The sequence below is a fragment of the Neopsephotus bourkii genome, unplaced genomic scaffold, assembly GCF_033783945.1.
Source record: "Neopsephotus bourkii isolate Nb327-2 ecotype Australia unplaced genomic scaffold, CSIRO-AGI_Nbou_v1 NB_1780, whole genome shotgun sequence".
Classification (NCBI taxonomy): Eukaryota; Metazoa; Chordata; class Aves; order Psittaciformes; family Psittacidae; genus Neopsephotus; species Neopsephotus bourkii.
This window is the reverse complement of record NW_026902254.1, coordinates 417,093-445,049: the sequence shown is the minus strand read 5'-3', so window position 1 is coordinate 445,049 and position 27,957 is coordinate 417,093. Positions and strand designations below refer to the sequence as shown.

Sequence of the window (27,957 nt, the reverse complement as noted above, 5' to 3'; positions counted from 1 at the left end):
GTTCTCAGATGGCAAAAACTCATGTGGTGAATTTGGCCCTAAAACAGCTCTCCCAAACACAGGACTTAGTCCCTTAAAATGAAATTGCGAGAAATCAGAATCAATTGATTCACAACAATAAAAACTGTCTAAGACTTCACTAGAAGAGAAATAAACATTAAAATAACTACTAGGCTGTGGAAGGCTTTTTGATATTAAATATATTGTTTTGAGGAACAAAATAGATGGCTAACAGGTTTGCAGGCACAGCTTTACACAATACAAATACATAAATACAGAAAACTCTATCCCTGGCATCAATTCTTAAAAATGGAAAGGAGTGCATCATTATTCTCTTAAGTGTAAAAACCATCATCTCGCAGACCATAGCTGTTAAGCTTTCATGAGTTCAGGACTGAGTAAGCTGTTCACACCTCCCCCCCAGGCCTCCCATTAGCCAGCATCCTCTTTTCCAATACCAATGTGCTACACTTTCCACTCTTGCACTTTTGATCAGCTTTAGAGCCTGAATTACACGAATTTGCTGCTCTAGTCATCTACAGCAAAACACTGGGGCACTGCAAACAAATCGTGTTTTCTTGCTGACTTCAAAGGGTGAAACGTGCACCAGAAAACCCACTCATTTCATGCTTCCTCCTGTATGAAATCCTCATTTTATACTCAAAATATGCTCAGACTCTAGCAGTCAAGGCCAGATACCTAGAAATGCTAAGGGAGGCTCTGCCTACTCTCCTTTTCTGGTGGGAACAAACTGAAGAGGCAGGTGAACAGCAAAGCCTCATTTCACAGTTTCCTTCCAATGAAAGGCAGCAAAACCTGCTGCCCCTGTAAGCACTAAGATTCAGTATCTGTGTGAACAACAAAGCAAGACTGACACCCTTTCTCTGCTTCCCTTCCCCCACGATGAAAGCCTACATAAAATTCTTAATATTTTAATTCATAAAATAATCAAGTTGCAAGTATTTAATGCACAGATTAGAAAAAAGAGTCAGCACTGGTTTACAGAATACAGGCTGCATTGGAGAAACATCAGTAAATTCTTCACAACAGCAAAGAACAATTGAAAGCTGCAGAGAGAATTTATATGAGTCTCCAAAGCCATTTTAATAGTATCTCTCATAAAAAGTAATCTGCAGAAGTAGCAAGCATGACGCAGAGAAGGAGAACCAGTGGACAGGATAAAAGTTGGCTGAGGGATGAAAGGGAAAGTTTGGCAAGCCCCAGAAAATAAGGACTCCATTCGCATTTTAAAATTGAATCATCTGGTTTTTCACCCACTGCTGAAGTCTTACATTACAGACAAAAAGAAGCAGAAAGACCTCCCTGGAAGCCTGTGAAGCAAGGCCGATTGTTACTTTAACAGGAACAAAACCAAACCCACATACAACAAAGCAGAAAAAAACTGAACAAAAAAGCTACATTTATGGTTACATTCTGTCATTCCAAGAGAGAGATTTCAAGGAGGGGGCAGAAACCTGTGTAATAGAGGCCATAAAGCAGGATTTTAAATTAACTGAGAATTCAGTCAACCTTGACAACTTAAACAGAAGGTACCAAATCTGTCCTTTCCCTTCACAGGAGCTATGCTATTCAGTTCGCATGAGAACCTCCACCAATGTCAATGTCATTTTGGCATAAAGGATAATAATAATTGTATTTATGATATATCCCTCCAAGGCAGCATGTAAGATCACTCAAGCAACTTAAAATGTGATAATACATGAAAAATTTAATACATTTTAAACCTGTACTTACTATTTCTCACCCCAGTAGAAAATTTGCTGCCACTATAAAGCAATAAAGGGTTTTGCCTTCTGCCATTTTATTGATGCAACCAAAAGAACAAGCATTTTGCTCACTGATGTAACAAGAGGCATAGCTGAGCACACTTGCTTACCTCCCCACGCTGATGCAAATTACTCAAGGGCCAGCTTTCACCTTTGCTATTTTCTCCCCAAATCTCAGCTCTTGGGTCCTGGCTGCCGGGCAGCAATCTGGACTTCAAGAAACTGATAGGAAAGAAATACTGTGATGCCACAAAGTGTCACACTCCAGTGAGGCCAGGGACACAGAGCAGGATGAATGTTGGTGCAATTGGTGCTGAAAGGCTGGAGCAGCATCTGGTACAGGTTACAGTCAGAGCCTGCTGTGGTGAAACCACAGATACCATCAACAGATTGTCTATCACAACCCAGGGTGCTGGCTCAGTTAATGCAGGGATGCCAAAGGTCCCAATCCAGTTCTGCCTCTCACCTGGTAGAAACCAGAACCAGTGCCTTCAAACTGCCCTGGGCTAAGCCTGAAACCAGAGTCTCCAGTTCCCAAGTTGCCTCAACACAGGTAACCCACACTGATTCGGAGAAAACTCCAGGAACAAACTTGCCAACAAAGTTTTCAAGCTGACAAGTAGGTATTCTTTATTGCGGCGCCGGGAGACACGGGGGATAACTCCTCCTAACGTGTGTCCCCGTATTGCTATACAAGCCATCCTTATATAGTCCCTGGGCATACATACATATTCATGAGGCTACGTATGGATTACATCATTTTCCAGAGAGTTCCCCGCATGCGTACAGAATTGTGGTGGTGGTCTCTGAGGGTCGGTTACTTCTTCCAACAATCTTCATCACTTCTGGCAGCCTTCGAAGCACGTGCAGTAGATGCTCATACCAGTTTAATTGGTTCGTTAGCACCAGAGACATAATAATCCTCCTATCCTCCTACTTATCAGTTAGTTTAATTGTAGCCCATCCTGGACACCTGCAGTTCCCAGATACTCCTTATCCCTGTGTCCTGTTTTTCTAGGCTGTTTTTTCTTAAAGCTATGTCAACTATAACGATTTATCTTGTGAGAATTCTCAGTATGTTCTCTAGCTGCACTCTCTCTATATATTTTTCTCTATGTATCCTGCACCTCAGTAATTTTCCATTGCTACTGTTACAAAGCCATGAAACTTAATATTACTTAAAGCTACTTCTCAAGATTTCTATATCCCATCTTGTAATTTTGTGCCCCTTTGTCTCAGCAGAAAAGGGCTTCCTCTCCTCCTCCCATTCCCCACCCCCTCTTCTACAGCATTACTGAACAAGCCAGACACTCATAAGGCAGCTCCACACAGAGCTCAGCACAAGCTCAGGGAATTCACTAAGAATCTCAACACATCCAGAGCTCAGGACCCCCCACAGATTCATAGGCTGAGTCCACCTCAACCAGAATTAAGTCAGAATTGTGTGTCTTTTAAGCCAAGGCACTTCTGACTTGGATATTTATGTACTTGGGGATCTGGTGTTTCAAAACAGAAGCAGCACCAATTTTGTTTAGAAACCTCTACAGGCCATGTGGTAACTTAAGAACAGGCATTCCTGTTCTCCAAAATGTAGACAATTAATAGACCCATTAACTGTGTCTGCACCAAAAAGGACTGAAAAGCGATACATTATCCAAGTCTTCGCAATCCTGTAAGCCACAGGGCAGAAGCCGATTTTCTGGGAATGCCTCTCCCATTCTCCTTGAAGAACTTGTTCACTCCATTGCACTCTCCCATTCTCCTTGAAGAATTTGCTCACAAGCTCTCCTTGGCATACGTTACACTGCGTGAAGGTGGCTGCTAACTGCAAAGGCAAGGCTGCTGCTACCTTCACCAGAGACTCTTCACCAGATGCTCACAGCCTCTGAAGGGCAGTATGAGAAGCCAGGCTGCCATGGCAGGAACCTGGATGAGTGGCAGAGTTTGCCACAGCATCCTTCACTGCTGTAGTCTATACACTATCTATCACATCAATAAATAGTCCTGGAAGACCTAAAAAAATATATCAAGGAAATGATCAAAACATGCCGATAAGCATTCTTGTTCAAACTGCTGTTTTCAATATTGAGGAAGCAGCTATAGCTTTTACAGACATCAGCACCTCCCATTATGAAGATAGGCTGAGAAAGTTGGGGCTGTTCAGCCTGAAGAAGGCTGCGTGGAGACCTCGTATCAGCCTTTCAGTATCCGAAGGGGGCCTATAGGGATGCTGGGAAGGGACTCTTCATTAGGGACTGTAGTGATAGGACAAGGGGTAATGGATTAAAATTGAAACAGGGGAAGTTTAGATTGGATATAAGGAGGAAATTGTTTCCTGTTAGGGTTGTGAGGCACTGGAATGGGTTGCCCAGAGAGGTTGTGAATGCTCCATCCCTGGCAGTGTTCAAGGCCAGGTTGGATGAGGCGTTGGGTGATGTGGTTTAGAGCAACGTGTCCCTGCCCATGGCAGGGGGGTTGGAACTTGATGATCTTAAGGTCCTTTCCAACCCTAACTATTCTATGATTCTATGAAGATGTGGATTCCTTAGGGTGATCACTTTCTCAAGAGTCTGAAGTTCACGTCTTGTCTGGAGTGGTGAATGAGTAACACATAGGGTATTATCAAGGGTCTATAAGCATTCTGAACTGGAGAGATAGAGAATTAAGCTCATGGCAATTTTAACACCCTCAGATTCTGGTAACTGCAAATGAAGGAAATCTCTGCAGCTATCCTGGGCACCACATTGGGCTTGTTCATTTAAAGGCAGGGTAGGTATCACCAGCGAGGACAGCAGCCTCTCTTCTTACAATACAAAACCTAAATGAGCAACATGCCAGAGTTTAGATACCACAGAAAACACAATGGTCTTTTTGGCTCATGATCAGACTCTTTGTTCAAGTCCAAAGCTGTAAACTAACTTACGGCCCCAGTTCTCTTGGATTTGCTATTGTGACAAAACATAATGCTAATACAGCTGATGTGTGGTACTGCAGTAAGGGCTGTTCACAGCCCTAACTAAAAAGCCTTTTTCCACACTTACTGGCAGCATTATAGGCCTTGTTCAATAATTCAACCTAGATTCCCCCTTCTTGCTGTTGTTAACAATCACAGCTGATAGAAACAAAAGTTTTTTGTTCTTCCTGAGACCCTGAAAAATTAGGGATTGGTGAACCAAGGAGTCCTCCATTTGCTTGTGTACCATAAATATAAACCTTGGTCTAGAAAAGCCAAATCTGTATAATATGCATTGGTTCAGAGTGCAATTGATGGGAGACCCTTTTACTCTGGTCTGCAATTTGACAGTACAGTGCAGAGCAGAATAAAGCCATAGACTTGGAAAAGCTATTTATAGTGCATATGCCCCAAGGAGATATAGCTAATAACTAATTCATTTCACATCACATATCTGAATGCAATATGAAAACTTCCCAGTTTGTTATCAGCACAGGAGAAAAGACCCCACAGTGGCTTTCTTTAAAATAATTAAGGATTCTTTACCAAAACATTTAAATCAAACCAAGCCTCCACAGCAGGCTTTTCTTTCCCTGCCTTATATCTGTTTCCTTAACAGGTCTGTTCCTATTAAAGTTTTGACAAAAGCTTTTCAGAACACAGCAGTCTCCTAAGCTATTAAAAATGATGCTCATTTTCTGAGATAACACATTTGTTTATCAAAGAGTTTCCTACAAGATGGATTAAAATCCAATATATTATTGGTTGTATCAACAGGAACAATGGAACAAATAGAACAATCTACTAAAAAATTCAGTGAGTAACGCAACTGTAATATCTGCATATGAGGAGGTTTTGTGTTGGCTTAGTTGTTGGCTGTAGGAAACCAGATCTGCTAAGTATTATTCCATGACTAGATAGCTGAATATTTATTACAAATGATTAAGAATTAAACAACAGATACAGAAATATAAGGATTTGTAGTACATTGCAGAGACATTGATAACCACATTGAGCTTCCCTTCTACTGCAACTGCAGCACAAACAAAGCAACAAGCAGACACAATGCTCAGTGCAATGATAGCCACCTGATTTCTCCACACCCATGATTTTTGCTTTCTTTTTCTCTTCCACATGCTGACACCAGGTGTTATAACAGCTTGGCTTCAATGAGAATGTCTTAAGAACACTGTGGTTTCAGCCAATACTGGTGCCAAAGCTGTATCAGAAATAAACCAGTAGGAGATGCTGCAAGGAGCCCCAGCTGGCACTCTGCGAGAGCTGCTATTGCCATGGGACTGTGCTAACCATAACAGAAAAATATGGGCCCTTGTGAACAAAAAGAAGGAAAAAACCAAACCCAAACCCACAAAGCCCCACCAACCCCGCAGACTACCCTATGGCTCAAAGACTTAGCAAACAATGACCCATGCTTTAACCTGAGCCTTTCGTTACTTTTTTGTAATTAAAAGGCAGGTTTTTGTTCACAGGTTTTACGCTTAAATAGTAATTAATTGCTATATGAAACAATGTGAATTAACTCCACGAATCTGTAATACAGTGCCCCTAGGGCATCTAGTTTTTCCTGAGTAGCATGACAACATCCTGATTTTACTTTTACCACAGCAGAAGCAGCATGATAAAATTATTGAAAACACATGTTAAACATAAACCGTAACTAGATATTGTGAGCTTACACAGTCACTTATTTATGTAGTAGGTTAGTGAAATGCTAGGAAACAATAGGGCAAAATACATACATACACATACCCCCTAATGATTTAAACATAATTGTCTTTCCTACATGGGAAGCTTCCTTTCAAAATTACCAAATTTTTAATGGGTAAAACCTGGATAAACATACTCTAAATCCCTAATTAAATTTAACAGAAAGAATGCAGATCTCCCTTCAATCACTCTCACAGCCTTTTAGGGTTTGGGGTTTTATCCCTTTTATCAGTGTATTTCAATAGCATTAGGAAGTACTGCTCAGTGACAGCTGACTAGCCATTTCCAGAATCAGACCTTTTTTAGGCTGTAAAAGAATACACTACTTTCTGTATTATTATTGTTATTATTTAGGAAATGGAGGGAAAATGATCTGAGGTTTGCTCATTTTTAGGTTGGGCGAGGGCTTCTGGGGAATTTTTTTGCTCTGTTTTCACTTTTGCAGTTTGATCATTTCATTGTATTTACTGTACGACATGTTTATTGACTATGTGCTTTAGTCTGAATCATTGTATTCATCAGGAGAGAAATACATCCCCATTTCAGAGCAAGTAAGAAACAATATATTAATTAGTAGCACTATTATAGAAAGCTATATAAATTATACTGGCAAAAAAAAGGTAATAAAATTTGCAACGTGTATTTACAAGAGGACTTCAGAATAATTACTGAATAAAACAGCATCAGCTGCTTACTTTCTCAGATTTTAGTCTGAGCTAGAGTATGTTCAGACTATGTGCTACACAAGAAAGTGAAAAGACTCTACACAACTTCTGGAGACAGGTATCAGTTTAGCTGATTCCTAAATGCATTAAGGTAAGGGTACAACATTAGCTATCGAACATGATTGCCAGTTTGCTAATACCCATGGTATTTAGCACATTGAAGAGCAAATGTGCTACCTAGTCATTATATTAACTCTTTAATTGCGACTTCTCCCATCAACTCAAGTGGCAGATACTTTTTTTTAAGCTAATATTTAAACTAATCCTTTTTAATTGCTGCTGTGATGTAAACTCACCAATAGCTTCATTACACAAATAGGTGAAGAAATAAAATTCAAAGAGAAAAGCAGAAAATACTGAAATAAAGTAACTAATACTATATTAGAACCTTCTCTATGTTTTCTTCAAAGGTCAAAATTACCTACTTTCCAGGGGAATTCAAAGTATTTCACTTCTAACTTTCATAGGAAAGGAACAGTGCAGAAGTGTGCAAGTTGATGGAAATGTAAGTTCACTATAAAACTTGTACATTTCAGAGTCAAAACCCATAGCACTGCATCATTAAAGACATGTGACAGCACATCAGGTTTGTAGAATCTTTGATTAGGCAGGATGGGTTAGCACCATCTCCATAATGCAGAAAAGTGAAAATACCTTTTGCAAGAGCAGGAAGAGAAGGCTAAGGGGTGGTTTCCTCCTGTGGTATATTTATAACCACTTCCTTGCAAGGGAACATGGTTGCCAATCATCCTGTCTCCCTATGATGGACCAATACAGGATCCTGATGTGCCAGTACATCAATCTGTCAGAAGCAGCTAGAGCAGCATTAAACAGCAGCAGAGCGAGCAAGTGTTGTGTAGTGATGTTATGGTGCTGAACGTACATAAAAGCTCCCATCAGTATGCTGCTGCTGCTGAAGAACCATTACTTTAGCTGCTAACCATGTTTGTTGTGTTTTTAGATGGGAATGCAGTGAGATAAAATGAACCACTACGAAACCAAACACCATGCAACACTACTACATTCACTTCTTGTATAGAATAGGGCAGAGTAAGAACAGTCTTGTCCCTGCCCACTGGTATGAGAAACTGAAGCCTCTTCTGGAAACCCTCCATTGTGCCAAACTCATGCTCTTGCTATGAATGTCAATGAAATTTAAAGATCTGCTTATTCCTGGTTTTCTGCCCTGTCTCCTATCATGTTTCCCACTCTGCACCATTTCATCAATATAGCAAATCCATTAGCAGCATTGCTTGCACAGCCATCTAACTATATGGACTGCTCTTTAAATGGATCAGTTACCTTCTATATTAAAACGATGACCACATTAGTAACTGCTTTATCTCCACAGAATCCCTTTTAAAAGCTGAAAATCCAAGTTAACTTTACTTTCCTTATGCTGTAAGGTCTCTCTTAGCATGTGCTTACTGCATTAGCACAACCAGTCCTCTACCAAACCAACTTAGAGATTTCTCCTTGCTCTGATGACACTCATCCTTACCCCTGTGTGCTGAAGAGTTGGAGCTAATGAGATGATCTCTATATCACCATGCTTTAAACTCAAGATACTATCTAATTGGATCATGCGTTATTAAATATGCTTAGTTATATATGAAGACCTTTCAAATAAAGGGAAACCTTCTGGGTCAAGTGCTAAAAACATTTGCCATGACTATTTTTCAAGATACCTTCCTATACATTTAATTAATTCACTGAGTGACTACTAAGCTAAAGTAAAATTAGCTTGTGGTTTTACAGCTGAATACAAAAGCAGCCCACAAAAAAAAAAAAAGAGCAAATTTCCAAGTTTTGTTGACTTTTGAGTACTTGATTTCATCAAGCATGTTTTTCATTTAACATTTAAAATGTCCCTGGCTCTCCAGTGCTTCTAAATTCTTTAATTAGTGCCTATAAAATCCCTTTCATTTATTACCTGGAATTTAAAATTATGTTCAGCATTTTACTACTGTCATAGTACTATCTATACTAACAGAAATCTACCATGCCACAACAGCCTTAGTCTTGCTGCAATGTGTGGTTAAGGACAGCCTGAGCCATCCTCTCTCTAGTCCTTCATCAGGGGCTGGAGAATAGCCTGTCCACATCCAGCACTGCCACAGCAGGCAATGAACTCCAGAGCCTTACACCAAAACATATGGTTAGCTTTGATTTTCTTTGCGAGATCCCAGACATTTCCAATGTGGTGTCTAGTTTATCTCTTTTAGAAGGAAACTGAGGGCTTTTCTATTCAGAAATTATTTTGCTGGCAGTCAGAATTTCCCTAAAGATTGTAAACAGAGGAGCACAACACTTCATAATGTAAACCCACCACTGAATAACATCAGAATTTTCTAGAACAGAGAAAATGAATTTACCTCCCCCAGATGTTGAATAGATAGATATACAATAGATATAAAGACTTATCATAAAACATTGGTGGTGAACAAAGAGGGGAAGCACTTGATACAGACCATTACAGGTCAGCTGAATGTCATCATAGAAACTATCATAACCCAGCAAAAATTCACTCATCTTCCTGTTCCACTAATGATACAAACAGAAAATTAACAATTATCTGTGTGCTGAAAGTGTGACCCACTGCTGTCAATTGAAAAGATAGACATGCTCTTCAATTATTTGTTGCATTGTACTAATTAAACAGGAGAATTATGGGAACCTTTCATTAACCTCTCAGAAAGTACGCGTATTTTAAAAGAACTACATTCAAGAGGAAAACCAGCTCAACAAGGCTGAACACCAGCAGCATTCATTCTTTAAATCTAATATTCTTTTGCCAGACAACAGAAAACAGATGTTATGTAAGCCATATGAAACTTGCAAATTGCACATGATCTACAGACTGCTTTATTGTGGTCAGCTGGTGATTTAGAATATAGTTGGTATAGAATCTCCCTAAGCAAGATCCAAATGTGTACAAGAGGCCAAATGTGCCAGTCAATCTGACCTTCCAATCATCTGAAAGAGGGTAGATTTAGATTAGGTACTAGGGAAAAATTCTTCCCTATGAGTGTGGTGAGGCACTGGAAGCTGTGGCTGCCCCCTCCCTGGCAGTGTCCAAGGCCAGGTTGGATGGGGCTTGGAGCAACCTGGTCTAGTGGAAGGTGTCCCTGACTGTGGCAGCGAATTGGAACTGGATGATCTTTAAGGTCCCTTCCAATCCAAATCATTCTGTGAGTCTGTGATCCATTCCAGACCCCAGATGCTCTCCCAAGTATTTCATGCACTAGAGAGAAGCCACAGGAAGAATTTGTATTTGGGTACAACACCAAAACAAGGATAAATCTCAACATTTGAAGCTGGAGGCAGCAAACAGCCTCAGCGCAACATGCAGCATGAAGGAATCAAGAAGACACATGCAGAGAGTGTTCCCCCCAATCTTTAGTCAAAAGACAGCTCTGAAGTCTTCCAACTCAATGTCTAAACCATGTAAAATCAAAATTTTAATAGCCTCTGTGCAAGGGCATTAATATTCAATGTCATGATCAAATAAGACAGTTTAAAAAAATGCTTAATCAGCCTTAATTTTTATGTCATGGACAATCCAAACAGAGCAATATCTTCTGTTGGATACCAAAGTCTTTTAAAACATGAACGAATACCACCACTCCAGAAACATCTTGAAACTGGCAACATTCTGTGTTAGTACAGTACTCTCCCCTATAGTTCAGAAAAGACACAGGTAGGAGACAAGATTTTCCCATCTAAAACAAAAGCAAAGAGAAGTTCTGACCTCAGAAAGCACTGAGATTGCTTGCTCATTCCAACAGCTAGCTGAGATATCAATGAATATATAAAGAAACCTAATTATCATCTACCATTTATAATAGTATTTTATTTATCTATTTTTTCTTTTGATGATACAGGTGTTAGGATTAAAATCTATGCTTTGTTGGACCATAGTCTCTGATTTCATGACTGCTGAGCAAAGTAAAATCAAAATGTATGTCAAAAAAGGAAGTGGAGTTTTGGTTTATGTTTTCACGTTTTTCTTTTCCACATGTAGAAAACCCAAATAAAGTTATGCTGCCAACAGTTCCTCTGTCTACCTGCCACTGAAGGCAAGTTTGTAAATCTCAGGAGAGGCGAAGTTTCCCTCCAAGCTGCAGACTCATAAGGAGCTGACAACATCAAATGCCAGAGCCAGGCCAGAAGTCTCTTTCTTTTTTGCAAACACTGATGAAAAGATAGTCCACAACAATGGGGACAAACCGAACTGTCACAACTATCCAAAAAAGCAACAAAATAAAGAGTTCAAATGAGATCAAAAATGGTTAGTATACATGACTGTACCTTGGTCTATCATTTGGAAGATATAATTTATCAGTGCAAGCAGTGCAGATTGTCTACTATACTTAGGGCTAAACCCAGATGGATTCAGTCAAGGAAATCTGAGGATTCTAGATGCCACCAGAGTCGCCTTGCGCACAAGCTTCCTTATAGCTTTCCCTAAAAAACAAAGAAATTCAAGACAAAAAAAAAAAAATGGTGAAAACTTTCCTCATCTAAGGATAATTTTTCAAGCAGGAAAAAAACTTTTGATCCTGTAAGTAAGCAAGCACCTTGTTCTCCCAGCCACTTTCAATAACGGACAAATACTTCCTCAGCAGACACTCCCAAACTTGCAAGAGTGAAAGTCACAAGCTGCAGCCCAGATCTTTCAAGCTGCTATATTCACTTCCACCAGTGTAACTTGCTGAGACTCAGGAGAGTTTCCTCCCTCATACTCCTAACCCCAAAGAAGCAGGTACTGTTTTTAGAATGACCAGGGAGGTGCTGAGAGTTCCATCCTGATCTAAGTCATTGAAATAATTAAGTACTTTGAAACCTCCATAGCGTGAAACCCACTGTACAGCTGCTGAAGGAATTCAACTCAGATAAAACAGTTAACCCTTCATCAAAAACAGTTCAGCAGAATGCTTGTTGTAGGGCTTTAAGAAGCATTAAGTGCTTCAGGAAATAGAATTTAAAATGGAGCCCAGAAAAATCAGTGTACAGGATACAGAGAAGAGGTGCTCTTTCTCTTTTAAAGACAGGATCTTACTAACGGAAAACAAAAAAGGGGGGAAGAAGGGAAATAAAATCACACAAGCATATAAATTAAATGCTCTGTTTCAGAGAAATAAACTGTATTTCTGTCACCAGAACATACAGAGAGAAAGTTAAGGGACCCATTTTATATTAATATTGGTATTCAAAGCAGAGCAGCCCAAACCATCAACACCTCACTCCAGGTCTGTACAGCTTCAAAGAGAAAAACCTTACGGATCTCTGTAGGAATAGATTCTCCTTTCACTTTTCTTCAAAAGCCTTTCTTTTCTAGAAGATACATTGGAAAGAAAATGCATGCAAGTACTGAATAGGGAAAAAAAAATCTATTATGTATGTCAGGGTGATCTCAGTGCTTATTTACACATTCTTATATTTAAATTTGCAGAGCTTTGAAATTCACAAATATGAACTGCTGTTTCAAAACAGGTGGTTTTCTATGGAGGCATTTGTCATTATATGAATCTAGTCCAGCCAGCAGCAATCCATTCAAGTTAGTTACTCAGGTGTGTATCCGTATGCATCCTACTCATGAGAAATTTTCCATCTACTTATATTTGCACTATGAAAAGTTGTGCTTTTAATAAACGCCAAATCTGAATCAAGCCCCCGGGTATTCTTTTGGTGGAAATGGGGCAAGTCCTCTGGGTATGAAAGCCTCGTATCTCTACTATGGATTCCAAAGCATTGGAGCTATAATACTTAAACTAGAAGGGAAATGGTGTATATCACTGCTTGCAAAGGTTCAGTATAAGCAGTGAAGAGCTATCAGTACATGTATACAACAAGTAAACGGTAAATCGTGACATGTAGCAAGCCACATCTTTGAACAACAGATGCGCATAGTGCACAGACTTTTCTTTATATAACCAAATTTAATACACTTCCCATATCTTATGTTGCACTTTCCTTAAAAAGGCAGAGCTCTGTTAAATAAAAATCCCACCCTTTATGACTTGCCTTATAAGCTGGCTGGCAAGTAGACATGGGCAATTTCTAAGAGACATCATAGAGAAATACAGAAACATACATGTGCTTGAATATTCTTGTCCACTTTCTGGCTTAAGAATATTAGGTGCTCAATACTTCAATGATATGATCAATGACTGTGGTGCTTGAACAAAGAACAAGCTAGGTTATCTCTAAACCATCTATGCCACCACTGGAAGACCTCATCTAAGCATTTATTTGCAGCAGACAATGATAGGAGAACAGTGATAAGATGTATTGCTATCATTTCACTAGGAGCCATTTGTTGAGGTTTTCCACTTTTAGATTACAAACCGTCATCTATAAGGGATCCCCTTATCACTATATCCCATCATGGAGTAAAGAAACAGACCAAAGACATTAACTGTCACCTAAACACTGGCAATGTGCTTATGAGCATTTCAATTTCATAATCAGCTTTGGGATGATTTCCACACTATTTTTAATATCCACTATAATTACGGATTAGCACTACTTTTCATAAGTGCTCTCTATACATTCTGAATGCAAGCCACCAAAAAGCTACGCCTGAGAACAACTCCAATTCTTTACTTTCCCTCTAGTATTTACAAATTTATTTCTGGATGCAAATAAAAATCAATATAAAATATCCCACATTTATCATAGTGCAAAACTATCTGCCATACTCTGATGACTATAATGTCAAATGACTGCTGGTCATTTATACATGTCTGTAACCTAGGATGTAGTTCTTTAAAATACATTAAAGAACACTGACAATAAGAAACTCATCTAACAATAGAAAGCTCATCTGAAAACAAAACAAGATAAAATATCAGTGAACTATGCTATTAAAATGTATGGATATATGGGTTTTATGTACTCGACATCAGTGGCAACTAACAAATGAGAAACGCCACATATATTATATTTGGCTAGTGTGGGAAGAGAAGGGAAATTAGAAACTACCTTCCCCAGTTCCCCAAAGTTACATTATAACATATATAGGAAAACCTCAGGGTAAAATGCAACTGCTACTTCCAGGATGGGATGTGGCTGGCATGCACAGAATCCACCTGGTGATTGCAGACTCTGCTCCCTGCAGGAGTGGGAACTTCAAGGCACCATGTACTGATAAACTGCCTGGCAGGTGCCAAACAAGGAAGCTAGACTTGTATTTGTAAAAGCAAAGCGAGAGTATTTTACAGCCATCAGTAAAGTATGACTAGAGTCACTCAAGCTCCATAGGCATATAGTTAAAAAGTTGAAACCTGTGTTATTATGGAGAAACCCAGACAGATGCAAGGGCCTCCTACAAGGTCAGGATGAACAACACTGGCAAAGAACTGCCAGTGGGAGGAAAGGCTTTGCCTTTGTGTAGGTGGATTGAGAAACAGAACTAACGAATCTCTAATCAGGAAAGACTGTCCTTGAAGCCTGGCTTAGCACACAGACACCATCAACATACAGCTTCATGCATCAGCAAAACATGACTAGGCTGCCCTTTCAATGGAAATGATGCAAATTCATGCAAACTGACTACACTGTACATTGGTGGGAGGGTTACGGGGAGTTACTGACCTGGATCATATTGTCTAAATATGTGAAATTAGCAACGGGAAATCAGGGAAGACTCCACAGTAATTGCTGGGATCAGCTGATGGTCTGAACCCATCTTCTCCCACGTAGGGATGCATATTGGGTACGAACTTTATCTTATGCGTGTCAAATAACACTGACTGTTATTAGTGATTACAGTCTGGATCTGTTATCACTTCAAGCTTGATTTTGCAACCTATCACAGGCAATCAGGAACCTTAATTTGTCACGATTTCGTATTAATAGGGTGTCATTCTGTAAACTGTCAGTGTTAGTCCTTTGTGGGTGCCAGCAGCCATCAGCAGTGGGTAACAGATTTGGATAAAGTGGGCAGAGCTGCTGAGGGGTCCCCCTAATGCTGGTAGCACATTTCCCTGAACAAGTCAGTCGAATCACACTCCAATCCAGCAGGACTGTTCAGTGAAGGGTTCCTATAATGGGATGCTGACAGACTGGTTGGACACAAAGCTCTTGGCTTTCCTGGGTGTTGATACACAAATCAACTAGGGGTTGAGAAAATCTCTCCCCCTTTCACATGACATGCCAACCAAAACCATAAACTCTAAGAGGACACCTGACCCACCCAGATTTTTCTAGGTTTTTCATTTCACTGAAAAACATGGGAGATTACCCCATAAGTATGTGTTTGGCATAAATAAAAAATTAACAACACACCTAAAAAGATTTTACCTCATTTAGCTAAATGGTCAATGGGGAGTACTCCATGTCCCACTTACTAGGATGAAGGACTTCCACTGCACCTGATAAAATCCATCCATGGGTCCTGAAGGAGCTAATGAATGAAGTTGCTAAGCCACTATCCATCATATCTGAAAAATCATGACAGTCAGGTGAAGTTCCTGACTACTGGAAAAAGGGAAACATAACCCCCATTTTCAAGAAAGGGAAAATGGATGACCCGGGGAATTACAGACCAGTCAGTCTCACCTCTGTGCCTGGCAAAAGCTTGGAGCAGATTCTCCTGCAAGGCATGCTAAGGCACATGAAAAACAACAAGGTGCTTGGTGACAGCCAGCATGGCTTCACTAAGGGGAAATCCTGCCTGACCAATTTGGTGACCTTCTGTGATGGGGCTACGGAACTGATGGACAGGGGTAGAGCAGTTGATGTCGTCTACCTGGACTTGTGCAAAGCGTTCGACACTGTCCCACACAACATCCTAGTCTCTAAATTGGAGAGACATCAATTTGATGGATGGACCACTCGGTGGATAAAGAACTGGCTGGATGGCCGCACACAAAGAGTTGTGGTCAATGGCTCAATGTCCGGCTGGAGACCAGCAACGAGTGGTGTCCCTCAGGGATCAGTCTTGTTCAACATCTTCATCGCTGATGTGGACAGTGGGATTGAGTGCGCCCTCAGCAAGTTTGCCGATGACACCAAGCTGTGTGGTTCGGTTGATACGCTGGAGGGAAGGAATGCCATCCAGAGGGACCTTGACACTCTTGTGAGGTGGGCTGATGCCGACCTCATGAAGTTTAACCATGCCAAGTGCAAGGTCCTACACCTGGGTCGGAGCAATCGCAGGCACAGCTACAAGCTGGGCAGAGAAGAGATTCAGAGCAGCCCTGTGGAGAAGGACTTGGGGGTGCTGGTTGATGAGAAAATGAACATGAGCCGGCTTCAGTGTGCGCTTTCAGCCCAGAAAGCCAACTGTATCCTGGGCTGCATCAAAAGGAGTGTGACCGTGACCAGCAGGTCAAAGGAGGTGATCCTGTCCCTCCACTTTGCTCTAGTGGGACCTCAGTTGGAGTATTGAGCACAGTTCTGGTGTGCTCAACATAAAAAGGACACAGAACTGTTAGAACAAGTTCAGAGGAGACCACGAGGATGATCAGGGGACTGGAGCAGCTCCCGTATGGAGATCGGCTGAGAAAGTTGGGGCTGTTCAGCCTGGAGAAGAGAAGGCTGCGTGGAGACCTCAGAGCAGCCTTCCAGTATCTGAAGGGGGCCTATAGGGACACTGGGGAGGGACTCTTCATTAGGGACTGTAGTGATAGGACAAGGGGTAATAGGTTAAAACTGAAATGGGAAGTTTAGACTGGATATAAAGAAGAAGTTCTTTACTGTAAGGGTGGTGAGGCACTGGAATGGGTTGCCCAGGGAAGTTGTGAAAGCTCCATCCTTGGTGGTGTTCAAGGCCAGGTTGGACAGAGCCTTAGGTGACATGGTTTAGTGTGAGGTGTCCCTGCATGTGCCAGGGGGGTTGGAACTGGATGATCTTAAGGTCCTTTCCAACCCTAACTGTTCTATGATTCTATGAAACCCCTGATAACTAGGGAAGAGGTTTTGTTGATTCTCAGTGGGACATTACCTGCATAGAGAAAAAGAAGAGGTAGCACATAAGGCTCTGGGAAAGAAAACAAAAGCTCCCATGACACTGCTGGAAGCGATAAGGAAAGGCTACTTCAGGAGATCCTCCTATCAGCTGGAAAAGATTGTGCCACTGTATTGTGCACACAGACAAGAAGCATTCCTAGAAGAAATCTTTACTTTTTTGTCTAGTTATTTCCAAATTCAAATATGTTTTTTAACATACTTATTGTTATCAGGTGCACTGTCTAAATTTACATGACCTTTTAGTATGTACTGTCCTTCACAAGCGTGATTTCTAGTTGGACATTTAAATGTTTTATTTTTGGTATAGCCATGACTTTGTATAGAAATTGTTCTGTATGAAAAAAATACCTTTTTTTGTCCTGCTGATCCAGCTGCAGCCAGGGTGAGTAGGGGAACAACATTGCCGTCAAGTAGATAAGAGCTTCTTAAAACCTGCAGAAGACCCACAAATGGCCATCCTCCCTTTTTGGTAGTTCATCTATCAGAATATACCTCTACCTACCTTGTCTTTCTTTTACCCTTGTATCACTGCAGCTACATATCAGCACCATTATGACTTTAAAACCCTTTTACATTATCTAGCAGTCTTCCAGAATTTTCTGATTAGCCAAGGAGCAACCTAAAATTGAGGAGACAAGTGACAGAGTCTGGCAATCTTCTGCAACTAAATAATACCCTGTCAGAAACATACTACCAGTTAGCAACACAACAAAAACCAATCAAAAATAGACACAGAATAAAAATACCTGATAATTCTTTTGCCAGAAATTACTGATGCTTTTGGGGCAATGAAACAACATAGAGAAAGGAGTCCAGTGACTCAGTTTTTACCAGCATCTTGAAAACAGACTACTGGTGTAACCACTGTTTTAACATTTAGCTATGCATTAGATATATACCATAAACAGACTGTGATAAATATTTTCTAGAAATTCAAATCCTGCTGCTCTCCCAACCTCTATAGATTTTCCAGCCAACAACAGCTGCTCTTTTGATTACAGCTCTAGCCTGTGTGACTGATTTCTTATTCTGGCTGAATCATCACAAAAGCAAGCCGATTGGGTAGAGAGAGGAAAAAGCTGAACACCATAGCAACTGGCTCACAGCCTTGCTAACACGCAGAAAGGATTTTTGACTTGAACAAGAACTACAAGTGGAAACACCAGCCAAGAGCAGATCTGGCATAATATCAGCAATGCAACAGAACTGCAAAAGTTGCTTAACTCCTCCCCAATCTCTTCTTAATACTTTTTGGGCTGCAGCAAATCTTCAGGGTCTTACTACAATACAGTACAGGGAACAAGGAAAATGTGTGCTATGGTATTGATTCTGTATATATATCTATACAATGCTGACTCTTTGCCATAAAAATAATCAAGTCATGGAAGCAATAACAGAGCTTGAACTTCAGTTTAACTAATAATCGTATCACCCATAATTAAAAGGATTAAAAGTTCCTAAAGACACCTCTCTAAATACACCTAACTCGACATTGTCCAAGCTAGTGACTGCTTTTAGGAACACATCAAAGTAGTCAAGTTATTAATAAGAAAGACAATCACTTAAGGACAATACCCTCTAAGAATTGCATCATGTCTATAAGGAATGCATTTGAAGCAGCGTATTGCTCTGGAATAACAGTGAGAGTCTGTGTTGGATGCACAATGCAAGGTTTGGGCTGGATGAGGAGCTGCAGTGGTGGCCTCTGAGAAAAGACCACAAGCTGCCCATGTGTTAGGCAGAGGCAGCTCCAGCTGGCTCCAAGACCGATCCACCACTGGCCAAACCTGAGCCCATGAGTGACATTAGTGGTACCTCTGTGATAACATATATGAGTGAAAAAGCTGTGCAACAGCTTCTGGGAGACAGGAGTGAGAATATGTGAGAAATGGCCCTGCAGACACCAAGGTCAGTGCAGAAGGAGGGGAGGAGTTGCTCCAGGCACCAGAGCAGAGATTCCCCTACAGCCCTTAATGCAGCCTATGGTGAGGCAGACTGTGCCCCTGCAGCCCATGGAGGTCCATGGTAGAGCGGATATCCACCTGCAGCCCATGCAGGACCCCACACCAGAGCAGGTGGAGATGCCCCAAGGGAACCTGCAGCCCATGAAGAGCACATGCTAATCTACTCTATTTTTAATTAGCAACCAGTAAATCTTTCTTGAGTCTCTTTTACCTGATTCTTTCATCTTATTTTCCTCCCTGTTCTGCTGAGGAGGGGGAGTGAGAGAGCAGCTTGCTGGGCACCTGGCAGCCAGCTAAGATCACGCCACCACTGAGTTCTTTCATCTGAGAAAAGCATAAATCTCTCCCAGGCAACTGAAGCTATGAAATCTTTGCTTTGAAGTACAGTGACCTGTCTGTTTTAGGTCATAGAATCATAGAATAGTTAGGGTTGGAAAGGACCTTAAGATCATCAAGTTCCAACCCCCTGCCATGGGCAGGGACACCTCGCTCAAACCATATCACCCAAGGCCTCGTCCAACCTGGCCTTGAACACTGCCAGGGATGGAGCATTCACAACTTCCCTGGGCAACCCATTCCAGTGCCTCACCACCCTAACAGGAAAGACTTTCCTCCTTATATCCAATCTAAACTTCCCCTGTTTAAGTTTTAACCCGTTACCCCTTGTCCTATCACTACAGTCCCTAATGAAGAGTCCCTCCCCAGCATCCCTATATGCCCCCTTCAGATACTAATAGGTCTTCAGTGAAGAATTACAGGCCCGTCTCTTCTCTCCCACATTTGGGGTGGCTTGTACTCTGGAGACTCTATTCAATAGCGTAATAAGGATCTTCACTGATTTTGGCTTTATAGGCTGGGAGAAAAGTTCTTTTTGTGCATTTAAGGGCATTCAATCCTGCTGTGAAGTAACATCAAGTCAGGAAGACCAGATACAATGCCTGCAGCACAGATACCTAAACTGCTCTAATATTAGGCTTATTTTCTAAACAGCAGACGTCTGAGTTAAGTACATAACCCCACAGTATCAAATTGATCTACTTGGTCTCTATAAGCATCATTCCTGGGCTTTTACTGGCACCTCACACCTATGAAAAACTCACACCTATGAAAAAACAAATACTTCTCTGCAATTAAAATGAGGGGAAGAGCCTTGCTTTGGGTTCCTGAAAAAAGTGGCCTGATTTTTCTGTTAATAAAACAGTGAAATATGGAGCAATGGTTTAGTTAAATTTTTATTATTTTTTTTCTTTTATATCTGATAAGAAATAGCCACAAAACTTTGATGGTCTTTTGACCCTCTAACTCCCCAGTTTCACAGAGAGTTTATGGTCCCAGGAAACTTTTCCATCAGAGACCACGGACCTTGAATTAACAAAACATACCGGGTTTTTTTGAATGCAATTTCATTGTACTGGTAAATTCCTTGACATGTTCTACTCATATTGCTGAAAATGGGCATACTTATGTTTTGTCTCAGATCTCAGACATCAGATCAGCCTAGGTGCAATTAAACATTTGTGCTTGATATGCACATGTCTCAAGGTAGTCTGTATTTATAATATATAGGATGTCTAGACTTTGTTATACACTACAGAGAACTGTGCACCTATTGCAGAGAGGATGTCCTTTATTTTCCAAAACATACTTACTTTAAAATCACATTTTTATTTAATTCACATCCTCTAAAACAGTGCAAAATTCCTTAGTTTGGATCCAGAAACAGCATATACTTGTCATTTTGGTACCTCAAGCAGAAACAGGATAAAGAGAATCCAAGAAACTTAGAAAGCTACATTCAAAGTTTTAGTTGCCCTTGATTTTAAAACATGGTTGTTTCCAACACTTCCCTTACTTATCAGATACGGTGGCTTACCATAACAGAATATTAGCTCTTTCCCATTCCTCATACTTTCAGAATGGGAATATTGGGTGAGTTTGTTTTGATATACCTTTGGTTTATTTATAGGGGGGGAAGCAAGGAATTTTTTTACTTAAGCTGCATCACCTGTTTTGTGAAACATGTGAAATGGGACTCTGGTATTAGTCATGCAAGCACACTTTGTTCAAAAAAATGCTACACATATATGTATGCTGAAGATACCAACATGTTCCTTGAAAGCATGTCTCTATCACATACAAGATCAGATTTTGTTCTCATACCAATAATTCTATTCAACTTAGCCCAATGGCAATCTATTGTTTCCAAAAATATAGTAAATTTGCTCTGAAGAGCTGATGATCTTAAGTCAGAATTCAAATAGAAGAGAGCAAGACAAGCCAGAAATATGTACACTTTGGTTATCCATTCTGTGTACTTAAACCATACACACTCTTGCCTATATAAATACAAAAAACGTAGATCAAGGATAGTAACTTATTAGAACAACAAGGTCAGACTCAGGGAGGGCTTGGATACAAAACTGTCTTTGACCTCAGCTCCAAAAGAATTTTTCCATGCTTTAAGTGGCATGAAAGAAATGACAAAGATGCAGTAGCACAGCAGAGATTCAATGACCAAAGGACGCAATGTAAGGCTAAAACCAGTGCTTGAGAAAGGATAAATGAGAAAGTAACCTAATCAGTAACAGTTATAACAATGGTTCCAGGTGTTTCTAAAACTGTGAGAGGACAACACAAATGTTCACAATGCCAAAGAGAATGCAGCTACACTATTACCCTTCATTCAGCTATCAGAAAGGCACTTTTTAAGCATAAATACTACATTGTTCTTGTCACAAAATTTCTTATGAAAAAATAATTATTTCACAGACGTTATTATCAGGAATTTTAAAAGAACTTGAACCACCAGGGTTTTTTGTCTTAAACAAAGGAAGTCAACTGTTCAATAGCTGCATATTAGCCCAACTGATAAGTGTCTGGAAGCAACTCTCTAATGAGAAGGAAACTCAGTGTAAGACAGTAGAAACTATTCCTCCTAGTACACAGAACTACTGATACAGCTAGGGCTCAGGAAAAGTATGACAGAAGTATCAAACATAAAAGAGGGCACCTTAGCACAGGCTCTGTACGCTCAGACAAAAACCAATCTGCCTGGTTACAATCCAGTCACAGGAACACATCTAACCCATCAAACATGTGCAGCATACCAAGTTTTATGTTATTACAGCATTCAAATGTAGAACCTCATTCTTTCCCATAATATTTAGACTTCTGAGTTCAAAAGTGAGTCGACCTAGGTGCTTCGAGGTATTAGGCAAACTAGATAAATGTGTTTCATTAGATATTCACAGAAGTTGAGCTGTGTTAAACCAGGAATTTAAATTAGAGGGATCTATCAAAAAACTCTGTCAAAGGTCCCCTGTGTTATACACAAAGAACAGCAGACCCATATATGTAGTATTACCTTCTCTGAGAAGCTATATAGCCCATTATAAAAATGATAACACTAGCTAAGTTGCCAAAGGACACCTTTAGAATTAGCAGCTAAGTAAGAATAAGAACTCTTTATTTTACATCAATAAAAAGTCTCAATTTACACACAGGTCACTAGAACAGAAGACATAATCAGTACCATTTCATGTCATTTTCTGCAGTCCAGAACAAAAAACACAAACAAAACAGACAGTGTGTGCACATGAGAGACAAAAAAAGGAGAACCAAAGAAAAAGAGAAAAGGCTACGTGCCTTTACTTTTATTGAAAGCATTTAGGTTTTCATCATCTTTGGGACATCTCAGATTCCAAATAACAACATTTACACCACACGATCTCCAGGTGTGCCTCTCCCTCTAGGACACAACTGTTTTCAAAAACTTTTATTCACTGCTTGTAAAGTGACACAGTACAATCAATGAACTGTAGACATTTTTATCACGTTTGCTTTTTGTGGCTTCCAAGGTCCATTGTCATAGGGGCTGTCTGTAACCAGCCATCTGGGCTGAAAACAAAAATAAATGCTAGATATCCTTACCTCCAAGTCCATCTCCAGAATCAACCTCACAGATGCTCTCGCCTTCCATGTTGTCTTTAGGACGCAGCAGAAAGCAAGATCTTCCTCAAGTGATTTGCTCAGGCTCCAGAAGGAAGCTGGATCGACCCACTCTGCAGCCAGCAGGTGATATCTTTTGAACAAAAACATAAACACAAAGCCATTGATCCACTTCTGCTATACAACAGAGAGGTCATTTAATTTCTCCCTTAAGCCCCCCAGCTTCTCAAAACTGTGTCAGTTAGTTCTGCATTCAATATCTCGGATCTTTATATCAATACAGTCTTTTCAGCGGGTATCTGAGGTCCTTTTTACTTGTAAATTCAATTGTCATTCGCAGTATAAACCCTCCACCCCATATAAAAAGGCTGCATCAGCCCAAATTCCAGGATTATATTGAGAGGGAAAGCCTCAGCACAGGCCCATGTTTATTCATATGCCTGAGGATGACAGCAGGCAATATGGAGCAATGTACTTTCCACCTACAGGATTAGCTCTGCTCTGGCATGCAGTGGGTACTGTGAAACCAAACTACATTCAGGTTGCAAACAACTATACAGATTGGAAGCACACAGATCATGTGGGTTTGCTTTCTTAAGACTACTCTTAAGGTCACTTTAAGTTTAGGCAGAGAACACCTCAGTTTAGCAATGGAGCTGATTTTCAGAAGAGTGTAAAGAAGAAAAGTATAAAGATGGCTGTGGAGAAAAAGACAAACCCACCTCTTCATTTATTTAAAAGAATGACAGTAAGGGAGTAAAATCTCTTTTCCCTACTCTGAGCCTGAATAGCTAGCTGTTTTTCTATTCTCCTCCTTCAGTGTAGCTAGTTTTCACGCCTCCTTCTCTTTTTGAATAGAAGAGAAATAACTCTCAATGAATTAAAAAAGAAGTACTAATGAGTCAGGAAACATCCACCCATTAGAGCCTTTGAGAGGCAAAAATAAGACAAAAAGTAATCAAAACAGCATGGAGTTAACTTTGCAGCAAGCAGAGATCTGCCATCCAATGCTCCTGATGTAGACAGCAAAGCAAGGATGAGCTCCATCACTCATCCCCCCTGTGTAACATTTGCAGTCTGATTATTTTTAAAACAAAGGAAAACAGAAACCAAAAGCCATCCAAAAAGAGGCTTGTCTCTGCCACAAATGAACTCAGGCCAAGAACATAAAACATGATGAGGGAATGATGATCAAGTACAGGAACATCTAAAATCCAGTTGAGGTACCATTAGTAACCTAGAGCTATCTGTGGAGCAATGTATTGGCTGTCTCCTTGCCAGTTTCAAATGGGCAAATATTTAATTTTTATTTGCAAATCTGTGGCCTTCTCTTTTGTCCCATACTCCTGTGTTTTACTGAGAATGAAAGAGGGGAAAAAAGTTCAGTTATTAACATGAACTGTCCTGAATGTTCTGTTCAATACCCTTGTTCAACTTCCTATCTAAGAGAAAGCAATAAACATTATAAACAAATCTGTATTCAGAGCTCAAGTAAAAGAGAGTCAATAGTTCAAGTACTATGTCATTTTGGTGATAAAAAGAAGGGCATACCTAGAAGCTCCACACCAGATGACCTCTACTTTCTTCAACTTCTTCAGCCATCTCTCTCAGCATCTGCATGTTTTTGTAGATGTTCTGGTGGTTGAGTGCAGGTGTCTGTCATGTAACAGAGCACACATGGCACTGTAAAACACTGAGCAGGCTTTCCATGGAGTGACAAGTGTAGCATAGCCATCTTACAGTGCTGATGCCTCTTCTTAAACTTGCATCAGCAATTCCAGGTGTTCTTCCACAGGAGCATTCATGTTTTTCAGAAGGTATGCAACTGTGGTTTGCAAAAGACTGAAGACTGAGAAAGGATCTGTGAGAATGCTGATTTTTAGTGATGAAGTATCCATCACAAAAAAAATAATCCATACCTTTTATTTTAAATGTGAAAATACTTACCAAATAAATAACTGGAAAAGAGCAGTTATAGTATCAAGCTCTGGTTGCATAGTCAGACTTGAAATATGTATGTTCCATATGCTGATCTAGGATACTCACAAGAACATTGACATAGTTCTTGTTTATAAAGGCAATGAATATCGGATTCCAATGATCAAAAAAGCTCTACTGTAGATGTCACAGGATTTAGTGTTATTTTAACTGGATGAATGAGTCAGATGAGCAAATAACTGTAATTTGAGAAAGTCAACTTCTTTGTCAACTTAGACACAGGCGTTACAGAACTTAACATGTTCATCCATCTGTAAACAAAAACGTGCGTCCTTATGAAAAGCAGAGCGAGTTTCGTTTTGCCTTATAGCAAGGAACTAAAAGAAATCTGTGTAGTGTAGAAAGTAGTAAATTTTGAGACATTCAATGCGTAAGGACTGATTACTAAAATCAGGTATCAGTACTGTGAAATACTAGCATTTCAGTGCAAGGTTACTGAGACATTAAGTGAAACCAAAGTCTTCATTGCCTAGTTAGAAAATTACTATTCTTATTATTATAGAAAACTGAGATTAAAAGAAGAGAAACAGAAGATGTGGTTTTAAATAATTTATTATTTTACATACATTATTTGTGAAACAAATTAATTGTTCTTTATTACACGCTTGCTGTCCCTTCCCACTTGGCTCCCATACAAATGTTGCTTTTAATAACGTTTCATTCCCAGCTAAGCCTTTTTTTCTGGGGGAAGAGGGGCTGTTGGTGAACACAAACTCCCTACTGTTCTGTTCCCTAGCTATAAAAACTCTTTAATTAAAAACTGAAAGCAAAAGGACGCAGCAGTACTGAAATTTAGAACTGCTCAAATGTAATCACAACAATGGGGTAACCACAGAGTAGTATGCTTAATCCAGAACTTCTACACGCTTGGCTGTGTAAGGTTGTGAGTTTACCCTTTCTGCTAGGGAGTGAAAGACCTGAAATGTTTCAAGTTAGCCTTATCACAAAGGAAAAACTCCGCAGCAGAGAAGCAGTAAAGAATGATACAGGACTACAGCTGTTCTAACACAGATAGGATGCAGTAAGGAGTTTGATGCTTTTTAAATTATAGAGCATTTGAAATCTACAGTACCAGGACTCCTTTGGTCACATAGCTTCATTTTTGGCAGTCTTTGCTTCCTGCTCAACCAAACCCTTTCTCCTGCTACCACCATACAGTAGGCCCCATTTTCCATGATCAAACCAGAGACTAAAGCCACCTGGAACCAAACCATCATTTGGTGCTGGTACTGGTCCTTAATGAAAACGCTATCACAAAGGAAAAAACAAGCAGTTAATATGTTCGCATGAAGTCTTTGTCAGTTATTGGGAAAGTTATTTCTGGTGTGCAGGGAATAGCACGTGGAAGGAGGATTGGGAGGAGTCTCAACAAGACCAGTTGTCCACAGCTTCTGCCTGAATGTAGTGTGCAGAAGCATCCATGTCAGAGTAAGCCAGCAGTGGCAGGAAGATGAAGTCAGGAATACAACTATGTACCAGTTGCAGAATTCATCTTTTTTCCTTCAGTGTGGTGAAAGAAATGTCGCTTCTGTGCGACAGGGGAGCAATAGAGGAGCTCCTCTTATTAGTTGCTTTCTTCAGACCATGCCTGACCATACACACTATATAGCAGGCTGCACAGAAGCTGCATATGCCATCCCTGTAGATGCCATGCAATTCCATAAACTGGAAGAACCCCCAGCCACACATACATTGGTGATCTCCAAGCTTTTTAACCAGGCTGAGCCCAAGAAAGCCAAATTAAATGTAAATGGCTGTAGTCCCTTGATCTTTCTGAAATGAGCTCTAGCTGCAGATACTAGATTTTGCAGAATGAATCCCCAGTAAAGTAATGGAATGCTACCACTGCAGTATATGCACATTTTGATGGCAACATTGGAAAAAGCACAAATGGTGTCACAAAAATCAAAGTACAATAAGAATATTTATATTTTCAGGGAACTTTACAGGTTTAATTTTCCAGCTGAAGTCAGAAAGATCATAACTTGCTAGATTTCACTTCCAGTGCTCAGATGACAAACATGCCATAACTAAAATGCAAAGGGAAGACCAGAGTCACTGCCGTAGCACACTTCTCTAATAACTCAAAGACCCCAGCAGTCCCAAATACATGCTGTGGGTATACATTTTCAAACCAGTTTCAACAGATTCCAACTTAAGCCCAAACTTCAAGCCTGCAGCTAGACAGAGCTTCCCCAGATGTACACTGTTAACTCCTACCCATAAATCTCAGAGGCTATTTTCAGGTAGTTTATACAAGAGACCATTCATCTCCCTTCACCTCCCTCCATTCTTTTCTCTCTTTGGAGCCCACTGCAGAGGGCACAAATAGTGACAGTGCTTCCCTCCCCTTGTTCACCAGCCTTTTCTGTTATGTTTGTTGGAAACACCATTTTTTAATGTTTTGCAGTGGTTATCACTGGAGAATGGTTCCATGTGAAGAATATCCTGGGCATGAGAAGTAGGTGACTGCAGAGACTGACTGTGCAGCTTTTAGGAAAACATCTGATGTCAAGGAGGGTCCAAAAGTAGAATAATACCAGATTTGTAGCACTATTATTTTCTTATACAAACCTCACCCCAGAAGCAGAATTCTTCTATCTACCCCTACCAAAGCAGGGGTAGAATCTGAAAATCTGTATTACTACATCAATAGAGAGGAAGCTGATGCCAGATCTACTTCTGAAAAGGTTCTTTCCCTCCAAGTTTACCATCAGTTGGATCTATAATGAATTATCTGTGATATATCTGTACTAGTCCTGTGCCTCTGCAGGCAGCCAACTTCGCACAAGGAGTCCTGCTCAACTAGTTATTTCTGCTTTCCCTCAATTTCTCTCATTTGTCATAGGGATTTATTCAGAGTTAATGAATCAGAC

At 40.2% G+C, this 27,957-nt stretch overlaps 1 protein-coding gene across 5 annotated transcripts in view; it reads right to left on the bottom strand.

Moving 5' to 3' along the window:
* The window catches only part of PPP2R2C (protein phosphatase 2 regulatory subunit Bgamma), a 206,844-nt gene that overhangs the window by 84,116 nt on the left and 94,771 nt on the right, over window positions 1-27,957 (bottom strand). The window contains exons 1-3 of one of the 5 annotated variants that reach the window (XM_061379906.1): window positions 25,031-25,308; window positions 24,635-24,932; window positions 23,066-23,216 (exon numbers count right to left, since the gene is read on the bottom strand). The exons of 3 other annotated variants lie outside the window; for them this stretch is intronic. In XM_061379906.1, the coding sequence (XP_061235890.1) occupies window positions 23,066-23,114 (49 nt within the window). In that variant the 5' untranslated portion in view covers window positions 23,115-23,216; window positions 24,635-24,932; window positions 25,031-25,308. Of the gene's footprint in view, window positions 1-11,504; window positions 11,533-23,065; window positions 23,217-24,634; window positions 24,933-25,030; window positions 25,309-27,957 lie in introns of those variants that run through there. One more of the 5 variants, XM_061379908.1, reaches the window with a different exon arrangement.